Source organism: Bolinopsis microptera, chromosome 9, assembly GCF_026151205.1.
Source record: "Bolinopsis microptera isolate Bmic1 chromosome 9, MBARI_Bmic_1.0, whole genome shotgun sequence".
NCBI classification, from domain to species: domain Eukaryota; kingdom Metazoa; phylum Ctenophora; class Tentaculata; order Lobata; family Bolinopsidae; genus Bolinopsis; species Bolinopsis microptera.
The window spans coordinates 10,384,183-10,402,022 of NC_087080.1; the positions used below are offsets into that span (position 1 = coordinate 10,384,183).

General features: G+C 36.9%; 1 protein-coding gene across 1 annotated transcript in view; it reads right to left on the reverse strand.

Moving 5' to 3' along the window:
* The window catches only part of LOC134821388 (uncharacterized), a 39,226-nt gene extending 21,864 nt beyond the window's left edge, over positions 1 to 17,362 (reverse strand). Inside the window, exons 1-12 of the mRNA XM_063832130.1 lie at positions 17,256 to 17,362; positions 16,846 to 16,959; positions 13,938 to 14,070; positions 12,230 to 12,316; positions 10,719 to 10,857; positions 7,480 to 7,548; positions 7,160 to 7,269; positions 5,662 to 5,838; positions 4,160 to 4,301; positions 3,717 to 3,833; positions 485 to 623; positions 195 to 268 (exon numbers count right to left, since the gene is read on the reverse strand). Of these exons, the coding sequence (XP_063688200.1) occupies positions 195 to 268; positions 485 to 623; positions 3,717 to 3,833; positions 4,160 to 4,301; positions 5,662 to 5,838; positions 7,160 to 7,269; positions 7,480 to 7,548; positions 10,719 to 10,857; positions 12,230 to 12,316; positions 13,938 to 14,070; positions 16,846 to 16,959; positions 17,256 to 17,362 (1,408 nt within the window). The remainder of the gene's footprint in view (positions 1 to 194; positions 269 to 484; positions 624 to 3,716; positions 3,834 to 4,159; positions 4,302 to 5,661; positions 5,839 to 7,159; positions 7,270 to 7,479; positions 7,549 to 10,718; positions 10,858 to 12,229; positions 12,317 to 13,937; positions 14,071 to 16,845; positions 16,960 to 17,255) is intronic.
* Between the last annotated feature and the right edge of the window lie 478 nt (positions 17,363 to 17,840).

Sequence of the window (17,840 nt, forward strand, 5' to 3'; positions counted from 1 at the left end):
AATAGACTGTTTTTTCTAGCTCCTAATTTCTTTGGTATCACTACCACCTTTTCATTTTGTAAAATAAAAAACCATAAAGTAGAACACGAATTGAAAGTATCGGCAACTAGAACGAACACCGATGCAACAATAAGACAACATTAAGACACCAATAAGACAACATTAAGACATTAAAAAGTATGATATTGTAGTACCTGCGATCCAGTTGATGCCCATAGACTTGGAAGCTTCCAGGCTCTGATTGTTAAGAATCCGGTACCGATGTCCCCTGTGGATAAATTAGTGAACACTTGTCCAACTTTACTCATGATACATCCCAACGGAAACGATCGAACGGTTATATATACATGTCACATATGTGGTGCATAGAATAAGTTCATCAACCGTTCTGTGATATGCAATTTATATATTAAATATCAGCAGGATATAAACACACTCTCATTTCATTTCATCATGTTCAGTTCATTTCATCACGTGATTAAACCTGAGCAGATCAATGGCATCAGAGAGGCGGTCCGTGTCTGACTTCAGATCGGGCACGTACATTAGGATCTTAGAGAAACAGTAGTCCTCCACTGCCTGGTTCGCTACCATCAGCTGTACTTTCTCCGCATCTGCGTAACCTGGAGTGTGACTTATAGAGGGGTCATGCATATTGCATACTAACTAACTATTTGGGGAGTAATTACTTACGAGTAAATACTGAATCTCAGATTTGGTATTCATGAACCTCGAGTACGAACCGCACCAAGTAAGAACCTAAGTACCTACCTAAGAACAAGACGGCGGTATTTGCAAGCCCGTAAAACAAATGTGTGGCTATATCTGTATAGTGTATATTAGGACACAATGAAACTACCGGATCACGATGTATGGGGACTTGCCACCCTATGGCAATATAAATTGTACGGTGTATGCTGTTACTTAGATTAGTGTGCTTTACAATAAAATATGTTTCAATTTTCTTTTTGCCTTATACTGAGTAGACAATTGTTCGCATTAACAAATTTGCTCACATCACTCTCGTATGAGCGGGATATAATCATTAATTAATACCTTAAACTTCACTACATTAAAAAGTTATAAAAGAAAACTTTGGTCTCTTTTATTTAACACACTGGCTCAATCTAAAACATTCTACGACATTCAGAAGCTGATTTATTTGCGGAGAATCAATGTGGTAAAAAGTGGTAATTGTGAATTTTGCTGAAGTTGGAAATTTTGGGAAATATTGGAAAGGATTTCTGTGACCTGCTCCGACCATTTCTCGTTGAAATCGCTTTGTTTCAAATTGTTGATGACAAAACGATGTATTCGACTGTACTAGTTGGTACTGGTTAAATGAATGATACTTTAAATCGTGAGACAATCTCACAATCTGAGTATGAGTTTAATTTTATGCATGACCCCTATAGATATACCTTAATTCCCAAAAATTTGGGCGACAAAAAATTTGAGCGGGCCTCTCGCCCAAATTTTTTGCAGACCAAATTAATTGCATACATCTTTTCCGTCTGCTAAATTTTTTGCTAACCAAACTTTTGGCATTTGGCCTGTGGCCCTGAAATCTATAGAAAGATGGCTTTTTCTTCATATCCAAGTGAAATAATATTTGAAATTTTAGTTTTCTAATCTGTCATTCATGGCTTGACCAAGTAAAAAGGCTTATATTTTAAATGAATAGAATTAACTGGAATAGCTAACATCTACTAATAAAACAAATGGCTAGAGGTACGGATAGCTAGAGATTTAAACAAGAGCTGCAAATGTATATCTATCATTTTGTACTGTGCCATCATCACCTTTTTTTTAGTAGTTACTGGGCAGATCGTAAATTTCATAATGTGAAACAACTCAGACTACCACCTACATGCTTAAAATTGAAAGCAAAATGATTGAAATAATAAGGAATAATAATGAACTAAGGCAAATATCTAACTGAAATTTTATTGGAAAATCGTTCATTTTTCGAAGAATTTGTGCCCAAATTTTCGGTCGCCCAAATGAGTTCAAATTTTCTGCCCAAATTTTTCGGGCTCAAATAAATTGTGCTCAATGTAATGGCACACAAATTTTTGGGAACTAAGGTACTAGATATAGATTATTATCAGCAATTGTAGAATTCTTTTAATGATCAAAGGTTGAGAAATACATGGGTATGTGGGTATGGGGTCACCCCCCCCCCCCCCCCCAATAATTTCCACATGAACCACAAAAAGGCCAAGGTGTAAATTTCACACTATTAATAATATCACATTTTGACCGGAAGTATTGAAACAAGTTGGATTTTTCATGACTGCGCTCCAAATAAGTACTCTATTCAATGAACCAAATTCTGCGAATTTTGAAAACCAGAAACGTGTATAAATATAATCATATTGGTGGGGGGAGCATGATCTATTTGTTTTGACGCGTGACAAAAGTCGACCAATCAGTGCGCAGTACTCAGCAGCCGACCCAATCACAGTCTCAAATCACAAAGCAACCAATTTCCTGTCACCTCCCCGACAATTGCAGTCACGTGAATAACCAGTAACCTCCTGCACAGCGTTTACTTGCAAGCTCTTGTGGCCACTTAACTGTGAAATATAAATCACACACGTACCTTCGAAGTAGTAAAATGAGGAAGTTAAGTTAAACAACATTCATTTAAAAATAAATAAACGTATATTTAAAAATATCGTCTGCAAGCGTAAATTATAATCAAGAATTTAATAGCGCTATCAAAGTATCAAATATATAAAAACTAACCAAGATATTTGACAAATGTAAGCAAAGATTGGCTGTCTTTGACCATTATATAGTACGACATAAGATCAATATGTTACATCTATTAATTTCGAATTTACTCAAAGACATTTTAGGAACAAAGCTTTTTTCGGTGGATTTATTGCCTGTCATGTTTATTATGATTTCCGGGATAAACCGGCAAAAATTTGCAGTTTCTGATATTCGTCAATGGTGAAAATGGCAAAAATTTTTACAAATGGCAAAAGCTTTTTATCTCTGCATTTGCAATGGTATGTGTGGTATTTGTGCCGGGCTTTGGCTGTCATTTTCCTGAGGTGCTAGTATCCAGAAACCATTATTTCTGCTTCCTTTGCTGATTTGAGACAGTAAAACTACATATAATATTATAAAGTTAACTCTCACTTATTAGTTTTGTAACATTAATGCAGTCAGGATCAGGACCTCTCCACTTCTTGAGAGGTTTCTATCATTTTTGAAAGTGGTAACACGCTTATACCTGGAGCTTAAAGCACGACACTACCATCATCACACATTAGGTGCTCCACCCCAAATTTAATCAATTTAAATCAAAATTTGCGCAGTATAAACAGCACAATTTAAACCACTTTTAACCACTCTGCCCAACACTACTTACCCACTTCATATAGTACTTCATATGTGGTACGCAAGGCTATTTTAAGTTTCAACTAAATACTGATTCGGATAAACGGTGCGAATGCCTTTACAACCCATCAAATACGTCAGCAATTCCTTTTTAAGGTCGACCATTCGACGATAGTTAAAGCATTGAACGTGATGTTAAATCATTTTCAAAGTGGTGTAATGTCTAGACGGAACGATAAGTTATTCACGAGAGCGATAACTGGACAGAATACCCACCTTCTATTTACTGATGCAAAAAATTGTATTGGACGTTTAACCTTCATTTGCTGTCTGATTGCGGGAAATATTATTCTTGAGAATACCTTCGGTGTAAAAGAACATGCCGATAGCATCAATCTTAGCTGCTCTACTCTGTATCTCCAGTAGACACTTAAACGCTACTAGCATCTTCCACTTTCGTGTTCCAAACAACGCTGGTTCTGAGGGAGTGATTTTTTTGAGCAACTTATTTTAATTATTGTAGTAATGAGTCAATTTTCAATGTCATGATTGGTATTTGAAAAAAGTTGTTCAACAGATAGGTAACACAGTTGTAAAGAACCGCAGACCATCAAAAATTAGCGACATAATGCCCGAGGAGATCCCGAATAGGTCACTTTTATATACCTTACCAGGCTGCATTTGAAGTTTGAACGGACATTAATTGGACGCTAGTGGCCCTAGCGTTCATTTTAATGTCCATTCACACAATATCCAGTCAAATAACGCGCGATGAGATAATCAAATAAACCCGTTTCTCTCTTACCTTCGCTAAAAGTATACACAACTGATTGCACAAGTATCTCCATTACTTTGGTGTAGAATGAGTTCACATGTAGAGTCAAGTTGTTGATGGCAGCACTTGTTGAAGGGGGAACTCTTATTTCACGGAACTTTTCGAGAACATCCTGCAAATTAATTGCGTCTTGGTTATAAAGATTTTAAAATGGGCATAACTCGGCTAAATTTTTAATAATCAACGTTAAATTTTGGGAAAGGTTTTCGATTATCAAAGCGAATGTGTCTAGAAAATGTTAAGTTTCTAGCTCAACGCGTTCTCATTTTATTATGAAAATAGTGTAACAGAGAAAGTCTTGGTTTGACCAATATCTATAATAATATCTATAATCTTTTTATCTATAAAATTTTCATGCAATTGCCAATTTTTACACGAATTACGTGAGTTATTGATAATATTGAAGGGTTGCATGTGGGCAGTTATTTCTGGGCCACTCTGTAGTAGTTATAAAATAGTATAATAAGCAACTTGGCTCCTTCTTAAACTTTATTTACGGACAAATTTTACACGGTTATCGCATAAGTATCTACCTAAAAGTAATGAATTGATTATAGTTCACTCGTAGTAACTTAGTAACTAAGTAACTTAGTAACTAAATAACTTAATATGTGAGAAAAAACAGGTCTGAAGTGGTCGTAGTATGAATAACAGTTGGCCAATACTAAATAAGGAAACGAAACTTCAAACAATCTGTCAACTGACGTAACAGCGAAAGGCTGGTTCGGTTGTCTGGTTGTCTGGTTGTCTACGACTACACATATGATTTACTGCGGCCGTTTTTGTCAAAACCCTGTTTTACCGCGAACGCCGATTGTTTTCACCCAAACTCTGCGGTAAATCAGGGTTTTACTGTACACATATGTGACTAATGGCTATATAGTTAATTAAATGCACAACATAATTAAGATTAAATAAAATAATTGAACACAAGATAATTCTAAATCCAGCTATAATCTACGATACGTCCAGACACCTGATATAGCCAGTTTCTTATCCAGATATTTTTCCTCACTCACAAGAGTGCAATATAAAAACGTAGACTATGGATCGAGCGAGGTACCCATCACTGCAGGGGTGCACGCTTATACTTATACTACGCATCACTGAAGGGGTGCACTCCAATGGATTTTGCCACGTCACTTTCCAGATCCGAGCCGACGCATGTTGGCTTGGCAGAAGCGTTTATCCCCAAATCAAGGCTAAAACCATTGAATCATAGACCCTGTATCTATCACAGCTCAATATACAAGCAGGAATAAATGCAGTGTATAAAGGATTTGTCTCGAGAGGGATTTAAACAAGCGACTTCTCGACAGATTTTCCTAAACTACAATTGTCACAGCATTGCGCCGACAAATAATGTCAAGCAGATTACATTGTGGTTGCTATGGTAACTCACATCTCTCTTCTGTAGAAAGTTGAGGCTGGTGTTGCTTACAGATTATATTGTGGTTGCTATGGTAACTCACATCTCTCTTCTGTAGAAAGTTGAGGCTGGTGTTGCTGATCTGAAGGTTGTCTGTCTCGCTCTCAACAAACCCCTTGCCCATGGCAGTGTACAGGATGTATTCTTGTGGGTTGGTTACTGTCAGGTATTCTGGAAATCCTGTTCTGTACAGCTCGTTTATCCTCTTGTCCGTTTCAATCTGTGAAAATATCTGTGAAATTGTTATTCTTTATCATATTATGTTTATAATATGAATAATTTATTTGATATCTCCAGAGAGTTTTTCTAGAACCTGTTTTTCTAGTACCACCTGCATAAATTGGTGGTTGAGATCCTTGAAAATGACGACTTTAATCCTTTTAAAGCAGTTACCCCGATTTAGGGTTACTTGATTAATAGGGTTAAACTCTGGTTATAACAATTATCATCGCGCAAGTAGACGAATAATTTGCATTTATATAGAGAATTTTAGACCGGCGTAAAATCTGCACCGTGGCGGGGGACATTTGTCAGATAGCAAGTAAAAATGAACACGCCTGAGGCCACCAAAGGAAACAAATTTTTGGCCCATATTCACTATGGGGGGAATGCAACGTCAATTAATGTCAATTAATGTCAATTAATGTCAATTAATGTCAATTAATGTCAATTAATGTCAATGTCAGTTTTGCAAAATTTTGGAATACTGACATTAATTGACACGATATTTTTCGACCAGAGATTATGTAGTTCTACCATATTGTTAGCACTTTAGAACGTTTATATCATCAATTTATTCACTACTATCACATATGGAAATGTGAAATGTGAAAAAAATTCAGATCATTAAACAATAAAACTAAAATAATACGGTTTCCCGAAATTTAATTTTCTTAAATGGGCGTGGCCATCCAAGGGCGTGGTTCTCAACATCATCAGAACTTAAAACCCACATTAAACGAAATGCCTTCATGACATTTATATTTGAATAACGAATCTTAAACAGCTAACATTACTCCTTCATACTAAAAAAGCCGATTCTAAATATTTTACCTGTATAAGAAACCAATAAAATATGGGCGTGGCCGGTGGGGACCGAAGAAGGAAGAGTTGGAAGCTGAAATTTTTTTTGGTGGTCTTTGAACCTAAGGATCAACAGATAAGAACATACTCATAATTATTCAAGGACATTTTGTTTTTTTGAACCGGTCTAACTTACATAGACGTGAATATCTTGAATATTTATCGAATAATGATAATCTCAAATTTCAAGACATATTAATGTCAATTAATGTCAATTAATGTCAATTAATGTCAATTAATGTCAATTAATGTCAATTAATGTCAATTAATGTCAATTAATGTCAATGTCAGTTTGGGGTTTTTATGGAATACTGACATTAATTGACGTTGCATCACCCCCTTCACTATAAATTAAACATCACTGCATCATGAGTCAGTAATTGAAAGGATGAACCACAAATATAACAATGTTTTCTAAGAAGATTTCAACTTTCATCTTAATACGGTAGACCGCATACCTGGGCATGCTGAAGTTTGTTGAGATTCCCATGCGAACGATCCATTACATACTTGAAGGTAAAGGACTGTTCTCTGAGGATTTCTGTCATTAAATTACCAATCTTCATGCCTGAAAGGGTACGTATTGCTTATTATATTATATTGCAATAATACGTATTGCTTTCTTGATTAGAATTTCAGCGCATACTTTTGGGTTACTTTGTCGCATCCATTAACTGGTAATGAGGATTTGCTCATCTTGATTATTGATTCTTAAATGTTTTCTACTTTTTTTTTCTCTGTTCTCAAAACTTCATAATCATAAGATTTTCTTGTGTACCTTGTAATATTCGCATCTCGTAACGTTTGACTTCAGGACTGTGGGAAAGAGCTTGATACACATCGAATCCTGAAAAGGAATTCAGTCATTAACTTGATAACTCGAACTTAAGTCGGCGTAATTCCCAGACAATATCGATATGTCATTTTGGCTAAAATTAAATTCACGGTGCACTTTGATCTCGACAGGTGCCTCCCACTCAACTGATTTGAGGAACACAGATGGTTTCTCAACTTATACCCATATATTTGGGTTACTTGTCTCATAATTACTGTCTCAGAAAACCGGATTTATAAATACTCTGTGATACCGGATAGAAGTCTGGATGTCGGTGGGAGGGGGGTTTGGATTTTTAGTAAAATGGTTCCTGATAAAGCCACCTCCCCTCCCCCTCTCCCCCTCCCTCCCCCATACCGTTTAAACATCAGTTAACCGGCGATCTAACCTTTAATTAAACTTCATCCGGTTTAACACCTTTGACGTCTGCATATTTTAAACACCTTTCAAGAATCAGACGCGTATTATCTTAATCAGAAACTCCCAAACAATTTATTTAACAGGAAGTTTAACACGTAGCTGACGTAGTAAATAAGTATCAATACTGTAAATATTAGTCAGCGTCAAACTCCAATCAGTAGGTATTTGACAAGCAGTTTAGTAGGGACGATCACCTAAATCTGAGCCCAAATATAGTGCCGGAATTCACTTACCCGCGATATAGTGTCAGTATTCACTTACCCGCAATATAGTGCCAGTATTCACTTACCCGCAATATAGTGTCAGTATTCACTTACCCGCAATATAGTGCCAGTATTCACTTACCCGCAATATAGTGTCAGTATTCACTTACCCGCAATATAGTGCCGGTATTCACTTACCCGCAATATAGTGCCGGTATTCACTTACCCGCAATATAGTGCCGGTATTCACTTACCCGCGATATAGTGTCAGTATTCACTTACCCGCAATATAGTGCCAGTATTTACTTACCCGCAATATAGTGTCAGTATTCACTTACCCGCAATATAGTGCCAGTATTCACTTACCCGCAATATAGTGTCAGTATTCACTTACCCGCAATATAGTGCCGGTATTCACTTACCCGCAATATAGTGCCGGTATTCACTTACCCGCAAAAAAGTGCCGGTATTCACTCACCCGCAATATAGTGCCAGTATTCACTTACCCGCAATATAGTGCCAGTATTCACTCACCCGCAATATAGTTCCAGTATTCACTCACCCGCAATATAGTGCCAGTATTCACTTACCCGCAATATAGTGCCAGTATTCACTCACCCGCAATATAGTGCCAGTATTCACTTACCCGCAATATAGTGCCAGTATTCACTCACCCGCAATATAGTTCCAGTATTCACTTACCCGCAATATAGTGCCAGTATTCACTTACCCGCAATATAGTGCCAGTATTCACTCACCCGCAATATAGTGCCAGTATTCACTTACCCGCAATATAGTGCCAGTATTCACTTACCCGCAATATAGTGCCAGTATTCACTTACCCGCAATATAGTGCCAGTATTCACTTACCCGCAATATAGTGCCAGTATTCACTTACCCGCAATATAATGCCAGCATTCACTCACCCGCAATATAGTGCCAGTATTCACTCACCCGCAATATAGTGCCAGTATTCACTCACCCGCAATATAGTGCCAGTATTCACTTACACGCAATATAGTGCCAGTATTCACTTACCCGCAATATAGTGCCAGTATTCACTTACACGCAATATAGTGCCAGTATTCACTTACCCGCAATATTATAGTGCCAGTATTCACTTACCCGCAATATAGTGTCAGTATTCACTTACACACAATATAGTGCCAGTATTTACTTACACGCAATATAGTGTCAGTATTTACTTACCCGCAATATAGTGCCAATATTCACTTACACGCAATATAGTGCCAGTATTCACTCACCCGCAATATAGTGCCCGTATTCACTTACCCGCAATATAGTGCCAGTATTCACTTACACGCAATATAGTGCCAGTATTCACTTACCCGCAATATTATAGTGCCAGTATTCACTTACCCGCAATATAGTGTCAGTATTCACTTACACACAATATAGTGCCAGTATTTACTTACACGCAATATAGTGTCAGTATTCACTTACACACAATATAGTGCCAGTATTTACTTACACGCAATATAGTGTCAGTATTTACTTACCCGCAATATAGTGCCAGTATTTACTTGCCCGCAATATAGTGCCAGTATTCACTTACCCGCAATATAGTGCCAGTATTCACTTACACGCAATATAGTGCCAGTATTCACTTACCCGCAATATTATAGTGCCAGTATTCACTTACCCGCAATATAGTGTCAGTATTCACTTACACACAATATAGTGTCAGTATTCACTTACACACAATATAGTGCCAGTATTTACTTACACGCAATATAGTGTCAGTATTCACTTACACACAATATAGTGCCAGTATTTACTTACACGCAATATAGTGTCAGTATTCACTTACACGCAATATAGTGTCAGTATTTACTTGCCCGCAATATAGTGCCAGTATTTACTTGCCCGCAATATAGTGTCAGTATTCACTTACACACAATATAGTGTCAGTATTCACTTACACACAATATAGTGCCAGTATTTACTTACACGCAATATAGTGTCAGTATTCACTTACACACAATATAGTGCCAGTATTTACTTACACGCAATATAGTGTCAGTATTCACTTACACGCAATATAGTGTCAGTATTTACTTGCCCGCAATATAGTGCCAGTATTTACTTGCCCGCAATATAGTGTCAGTATTCACTTACACACAATACAGTGTCAGTATTCACTTACACACAATATAGTGCCAGTATTTACTTACACGCAATATAGTGTCAGTATTCACTTACACACAATATAGTGCCAGTATTTACTTACACGCAATATAGTGTCAGTATTCACTTACACGCAATATAGTGTCAGTATTTACTTGCCCGCAATATAGTGCCAGTATTCACTTACCCGCAATATAGTGTCAGTATTCACTTACCCGCAATATAGTGCCAGTATTCACTTACACGCAATATAGTGCCAGTATTCACTTACCCGCAATATAGTGCCAGTATTCACTTACCCGCAATATAGTGCCAGTATTCACTTACCCGCAATATAGTGCCAGTATTTACTTACCCGCAATATAGTGCCAGTATTTACTTACACGCAATATAGTGCCAGTATTCACTTACCCGCGAAGAGGAGCAAAGTGATCAGGGGAACGGACAGGAAGACGGAGGTTCTGTAAAAGACCTTTTTAGCGTCCGTGTCACTGAACTTTTGTGGGAGTGCTGCTAAATCCTGATCCATGTCTGGTAACATGACGTCAACCTGAACAGTATTACAGGTTACATGTGACCCTATGTGATCCTGTGTGATCCTGTGTAATCCTGTGTGATCCTGTGTAATCCTGCGTGATCCTGCGTGATCCTGTGTAATCCTGTGTAATCCTGTGTGATCCTGTGTGATCCTGTGTAATCCTGTGTGATCCTGTGTAATCCTGTGTGATCCTGTGTGATCCTGTGTAATCCTGTGTACTCCTGTGTAATCCTGTGTGATCCTGTGTAATCCTGTGTAATCCTGTGTGATCCTGTGTAATCCTGTGTAATCCTGTGTAATCCTGTGTGATCCTGTGTAATCCTGTGTGATCCTGTGTAATCCTGTGTACTCCTGTGTAATCCTGTGAGGGATGACTATTGACTAGCGAACAGAGCTTATTTGGCCAATCAAGTTTATTCGATTCAAAATTAAAAGTTAGACATTTAAATCGTTTTAATCCGACCGCACACAAAATTTCAATTTCGATTAGTTTGCCTTCAACTCAAAAGTAGATGTTGCAGGCCGCAGCCGGGTTTAGAACAGTTTTTCGGAGAAAAATCCGTCCGAAAATTCGTCGTTATGAAGCGATATGCCGGAACACGATACAGATTCCCATTACTCAATAAAACATCCTGTGATCTTATTGACTTATTCTGTGTTATCAGACATCCTTCGGAAGGACACGGGGCTTGACGACAGCAAGGAGATTAACAAACTCATGCTGGATAGACAGATTTGGAAAAAAACTATTTCTGTTCGGACGTTGAAGCCGCCCTAAGTCGAGTCGAGTAAGTCGTGTGTTATCAGGCTCAGAGGATCATGGGACCTATATGATGTGTGGTCTCGAAGTTATCCTTCGGATTCTCGAATGCTTGACAAGTTGACAGGTCATTAAATGATTACGTTATCTTCCTTGAACTTAACGAGAGAGCTTCAAACATTTGAAATAAATTTTTCACCACAGCGCCTTTATCCCTGTTACAGACTTTAAAGGTATGATTGTCATATCATGATAAGTGCAGCCCAACTACCAACTTTATAGTCTCGTTTTATAGTAAACGCAATACGCATTAAACAAAGCCGTTTTTCTTTATAGTTTCGAGTATACACGATATGAGCCATAATTCAATATACATTGTTCAAGAAGTGTTCACAAAAAATTCCAATTCCTGATTCCGTTTTGGTTCGGTTCAGTAAACCAATTAAGTTTGGAATTAAAGTTAATGTTTATCACTTCTATTCCGATAAAATATTCCATAACCATGAGATAAATAATACATATTTGCTGTAAAGCTAAACCTCTGGCTCTGGAAAGACAGGCTAAGCTGGCATCTCAGTAAAACCACAATAATCAAACCGTAAGTTGTATCTCTCTGATTCTAACCTGAGTGAGGTCCTTGATATTGTTGTTAACTCCGCTGACACTTCCAGAGTATCCACTCTGCCCTCCCGAGTACACTCCCCCTCCTACCTGAAATTAACAATAAATTAACATTCAATTAACAATCAATTAGCCTCCCGGGTACACTCATACCCAACCTGAAAATAACAATTAAATATAAAAAGAAAATAAGCGGTGCTTTTACACTAAGAAAATATACGTGATTTGTACTTGTAGGTCATGGGTGCAGTTCTGGTAGTTTACCCTACTTCTAACTCTAAATTTATAACATTTCTAATATTCTGGTAATTTAACGTCGTAATTATCTCAACACATTTTGAGAAATTATTGTTTCTCTACGACACAATTTCAAACAATCGAAGAATCGTTCCAAATTTCGAAATAAACCCTTCCAAAATCCTTTAATTTGGTCGTAAAACCACGTTTTAAATTTATACTTGACCACATTTAAGTTTAAAATACCTTTAACATGTATTATACGAGACAACGAGGGGTGTCTGTGCCTTTGTGGTTAATTTTATGAAATTGAAATGCTGGTTCAAATATTTCAAGTACTTCAAGAATTTCCGCTAAAGATCATTTCAAGTGGTCTACACTCTACACCATGCTATTAAAGTTTTATATTTTTATAGGCTGCTTATGGACTGTTCATTTACTCGACTTTAAACAGGGCCGTCTCGGGTTGGCTGAGGTATCTAATGGGTTCAGCGTATAATCGACTTCATATTGCATTCTATCAGAAATACTTAAAGATGCCATTAGATTCCCCGGGAGGATAAGTAATATCGAACTATCCACCATGCCAATACCATAAAATGTATTATATAGTATTTTTATGGTAAATTTATTATTTTTAATTGCTTGGTACGACTGCGGTAAACATTTACGTAAATACTACGTCAATACATGACCTCGAACAGGAGTTGTCATGCTACTCTTAATAATTATTGCTGCGAATAAATAAATTTAATCGTGGCAAAATACTGAATCGTAGCGCAACACAAACATCTCCCCTAAATAATATTACTTCAACGTGTCAGAATATAATTATAAAATCAACCTTGTCGTCAATATGTAAGTAGATTTGAATCTCTTTGACTAAATAAATAGATAGATGTCGAGCTTGTGAATTATAAAGTTCCCAATATTGTAACGTGCTCAACTGATATGGCATATATCAGTATAGTATATGTATACTTGCTCCTAATAGTAATACATACCAGTGATATGTTTAAGGAGCAAGTATACCTATCCGGACAAAGCAAACGAAAATATTTATCCAATTATCAGTTCCATGTGTAATGAATTATCTACAATTAAAATAACAATAACAATTACAATATGATAGAGCGCTTCTTTATTTTATAAGGAGCACTATGTTATATTTGTATTGTGTGTTTCCAATACGCTACAACCCAATTAATTAAAGTTCCTGGTAAAAATCAATAGTTTGAAATATACCACTTATAATCAGCTAAAATATTTAAACAGAAATATACAACAATTATTACCAATGATTTATTAATTAATTAATTAATTGATGGTTATGATTGTTGTAAATTACTGTTTTGTGCATCAATCAATAATTAATTAATCAAATCATTATAAATTATTATAAAGGATTATAAATGATTATGAATGATTATAAATGAACAATTAAATGATTATAAATATCCTACAAAACACAGACCTTGTTCATGTTAGAGGAGTACACCCCACTCCCGACAGGTCCGCTGCTGGGATAGTTTCCCAGCTGGTGGATGGGCTTTATACTCCGCCCAGTCAACTGCAACTGACTGCTTTTACTGGACGCTGAACCACCACTGAAGATTTGATAATTACTTAAATAATTAATATTTTAACAACTCAATTATTAATTAATAAAATTACAGTTCTGGACACAGTTCCTAAAAATGATCTAAGATGGATGGAATGTTTTAGAAATGTTAGTTTTGGATGTAGCAGATTTTAGTTTTACGTAGACTTCATTCTGGAAAGTTCGTTACATGAGCTACACTGTGTTATGTATTCATGAATACCGATTGTTTTTAATGAACCTTTTGCTCAGCAATTATACCAAATTCTAAATATGTGTTGGCGCTTCGAGCCACAGCCTGAATTTCAAAAAATTGTCGGGGTAAGGACAAAAGGAAATTGCGGCATGTGCGGAATCGCGATTTTTTCAGTTCTCCGTGACAAATGCATATTTTCCTTTAAATCTGAGGACCAAATTTCACGATTTCGATAAGTATATGAAACAAATCACATCCACGAATGTAGGTACGGACTTCAGAAAACCGAAAAAATACTTTCGGCTCATAATGGGTAGCATGAAACATAAACAAAAAAGTTTCCAAGAAAATTTTTGACTTAGAAAATGTTTTGTTAAAAAAACAAAAAAATATTTTCTGAAGGCAGAGTTCCCGCTTCCGAGCTCCTTTTGCGAAGATCGCATTACAAAGGGGAACTCTCGAGCCCAAAATCGTATATCGAAGGGGTTGGTCAAAAGTAGTTTCCAAGAAAATTTTTGACTTCGAAAATTTTTTGTTAAAAAACGAAAAAATATTTTTTTCCCAAAAATTTTTAGAAACCTAAATTTAAAAGTTGGCCCTTTTTGGCCCCCTGCCCAGATTTCATGGGGGGCGATGCCCCCCCCCCCTGCTTCCTACACCCCTGCTAACTAGTTCACGCAGTTGTACTTGTGTTAAGAATTTAAGAACTTGTTACATTTTATAAATGATTAATGAACTTAATAGCGAGTCTCTAGCTATGATTGCATACTATCTATAGGTATGAGATAATGTTAAAGATGAATCGCAGATTTACTTAAATTTACAATTTAACTTGGTCTTGATTCTGACAGAGACCATCCCTGCAACTAATTGGCGATTTTGTGCACCGTTTTTTGTCATCTGCAAAATATGCCCTCCAGATGCTATATAATATGTAGTATTGAATCAAAGTCAGAGACTCGCTATTTTATTGAGAGTATCTTTAGCTTTGTAGCATTGACGAGATATATGTCGCTTCTATTCTCGTATGATTTTTATTTTTTAAAATAGCTCAAAATGAATTTTTTGCTTTTTTTGTTACCGTAAGCTATTTCGATTTTAAGCTATATTTTTATCATTTTATTGGTTTTTTTCTTTTTTCTTCCCTTTTTTTCAAAAAACTTCTTTTACCTTAACAAAAAAACAAAAAAATGTTATTACCCCTACTTAGGACGTCCGCCAAAATCTCGGATTTTCAGTCCACCCTCCCCCTTGTCCGAATTTTCAAACCCCCTCCCTTCCGGACTTCCGGATTTTCCTAGGTTTATGAGGTTCAGATCCTTGATTTTACTGTGACTATAGTACTCTCAGTTGAAGTTGGGGCTTGGCACGTTATTATATCAAAGAAAATGAAGCCACCACCCTGTTCTTCATGCTAATTTTGATGTTCAGCTCCTATCATCTCTTTGACCAATCTCAACTGACAACTCTATAAATATCCCTTACCAGTTACCACTTTTGCTGAGTGCTTTTATTTTAAAGAGCTTTTATTTTAAATTACCATCATTTATAAACCAAAACCACAATTAATGAGGATTTTAAGTTTTAAATTTATTAAAAAATAGACTAATGTCGCCGTGTGAGGTACTATACACCATTTAACTACACTCAGGAGTCAGGTTAGAGTGACTGACTTTATCTAATCTTAAGTGAGAATATTATACCAGACCGAAGTTGTTGATTAAAAATTTTTTCTACCACCAAGTCCAACAAAATAGAAAAATAAATATTCCTAACACCATACTTTATTTAGCTGGATTATAGCATAAGCTGTAGTTACTAATTAGAGGACTGCAAACAATGTTTCAGTTTATTTTCATCGTTAATCAAATTTTAGCTGTGTTTAAGCCGATGCCCATTAATTCCCATGCCCATTTGACCAAACGTTTAGGAGTAAATGGGTATGAGGTTCCCCCCCCCCCCCCCCCCCCCATTAATTTTCACATGGGCCACAGAAAGGTCAAGATGCCAAGTTCACTCTATTAGATTTAATATTGCATTTTGGCCGGCAGTATAATCGAAACAACTTGATGGATTTTTCGTGACTGCGCTCTAAAAAAATACTTAATTCAGTGGACCAAATTAATTTGAAGCAAGTTTCATTGGGGTCGCAAGTACTAAATTGTATGAACCATTGCAATTTCCATCAAACATCCTCTATAGTCCCAACCACTTTCAAGTAATTTAAATACAATAATCGTAATGTAACCACTTATCTAACTATCTAAAAGTTCGTACATCCCTGCTCACCAGTTTTCCAAGCCCCAGGTAAAGCCGAGGAACTCACCAGTTTTCCAAGCCTATAGTACAGCCGAGGAACTCACCAGTTTCCAAGCCTCAAATACAGCCGAGGAACTCACCAGTTTCTCAAGCTTCAAGTACATCCGAGGAACTCACCAGTTTTCCAAGCTCCAGGTAAAGCCGAGGAACTCAACAGTTTTCCAAGCTCCAGGTAAAGCCAAGGAACTCACCAGTTTTCCAAGCTCCAGGTAAAGCCGAGGAACTCACCATGGTTTTCCAAGCTCCAGGTAAAGCCAAGGAACTCACCAGTTTTCCAAGCTCCAGGTAAAGCCGAGGAACTGAAGGAATCTCTGGAACCAGGGTAGGATGTAGTCTCCTCCCCAAGAGTCGTTCTCGTGGGCTGCTTCTTCGTCTCTGTACCTAGGATGGTAATAAGTTACCAATTTCGAAACTACTGTTACCAATGGTAACTACTATTACCAACAAACTGCTCACTGTTGTTACTGAATATTTTTATGGCGGTTGTTAAAGACTCTTAGTCTTATTGGCATTATTTATATAAACAGTGGTGAATTGGATACTTTTTCGGCCTCTGGAAGGAGTAGATGAGACAAAAATAAACTTGACGAATCCATAAAATTAAAAACACAGCAATACGACCAAAGTAACCCAAATAGTAAAAACACAGTAACCAAGGTAACCTAAGCACACGTTACCTTCTAGTGATGTGATCATTGACATTATCCCGCTCGGTCTCCGGACCGAGCACGTCCGCGTGCGGGTTAACCGCGCGCACAGGCTGCGCGTTCACTGCGGGACTCATCCAATGGACAATAGTTCGTCAAACTCCGATTTAAAGATTCAAGAATACAGTATAAAACGGTGAATAGTAAGGAAACTGATAATCTCCTGCACTTCAAAGGCAATAGAAATAATATGCCGTCACTGGAGAAAGCAATAATAACGATATTGGTCCAGTAGCTGTCAGAATCGGTGCGATTAAAGTGACAATATAATTATAAATAGACGTCTGACAAGTTAAATGCGTCCGCTGAGGGGAGAGTAGGTATTTGAATTTTGCTACAATTTACAGACATTATTATCCTTATCATTAGACTCTAGTAATGCTGATAAACCTAGGATTAATTTCAAAAGTACGACTCTTAGTTCTGGATACAATTGCCCACGCTAACGGCGAGGAGATTGATTTCATCCGGCAGTGCTAATTAATAACTGGTTTACAAAAGATACATAATTACATGAATATAATGATATATAATGAAAACCTTGTTCAGCCTGTA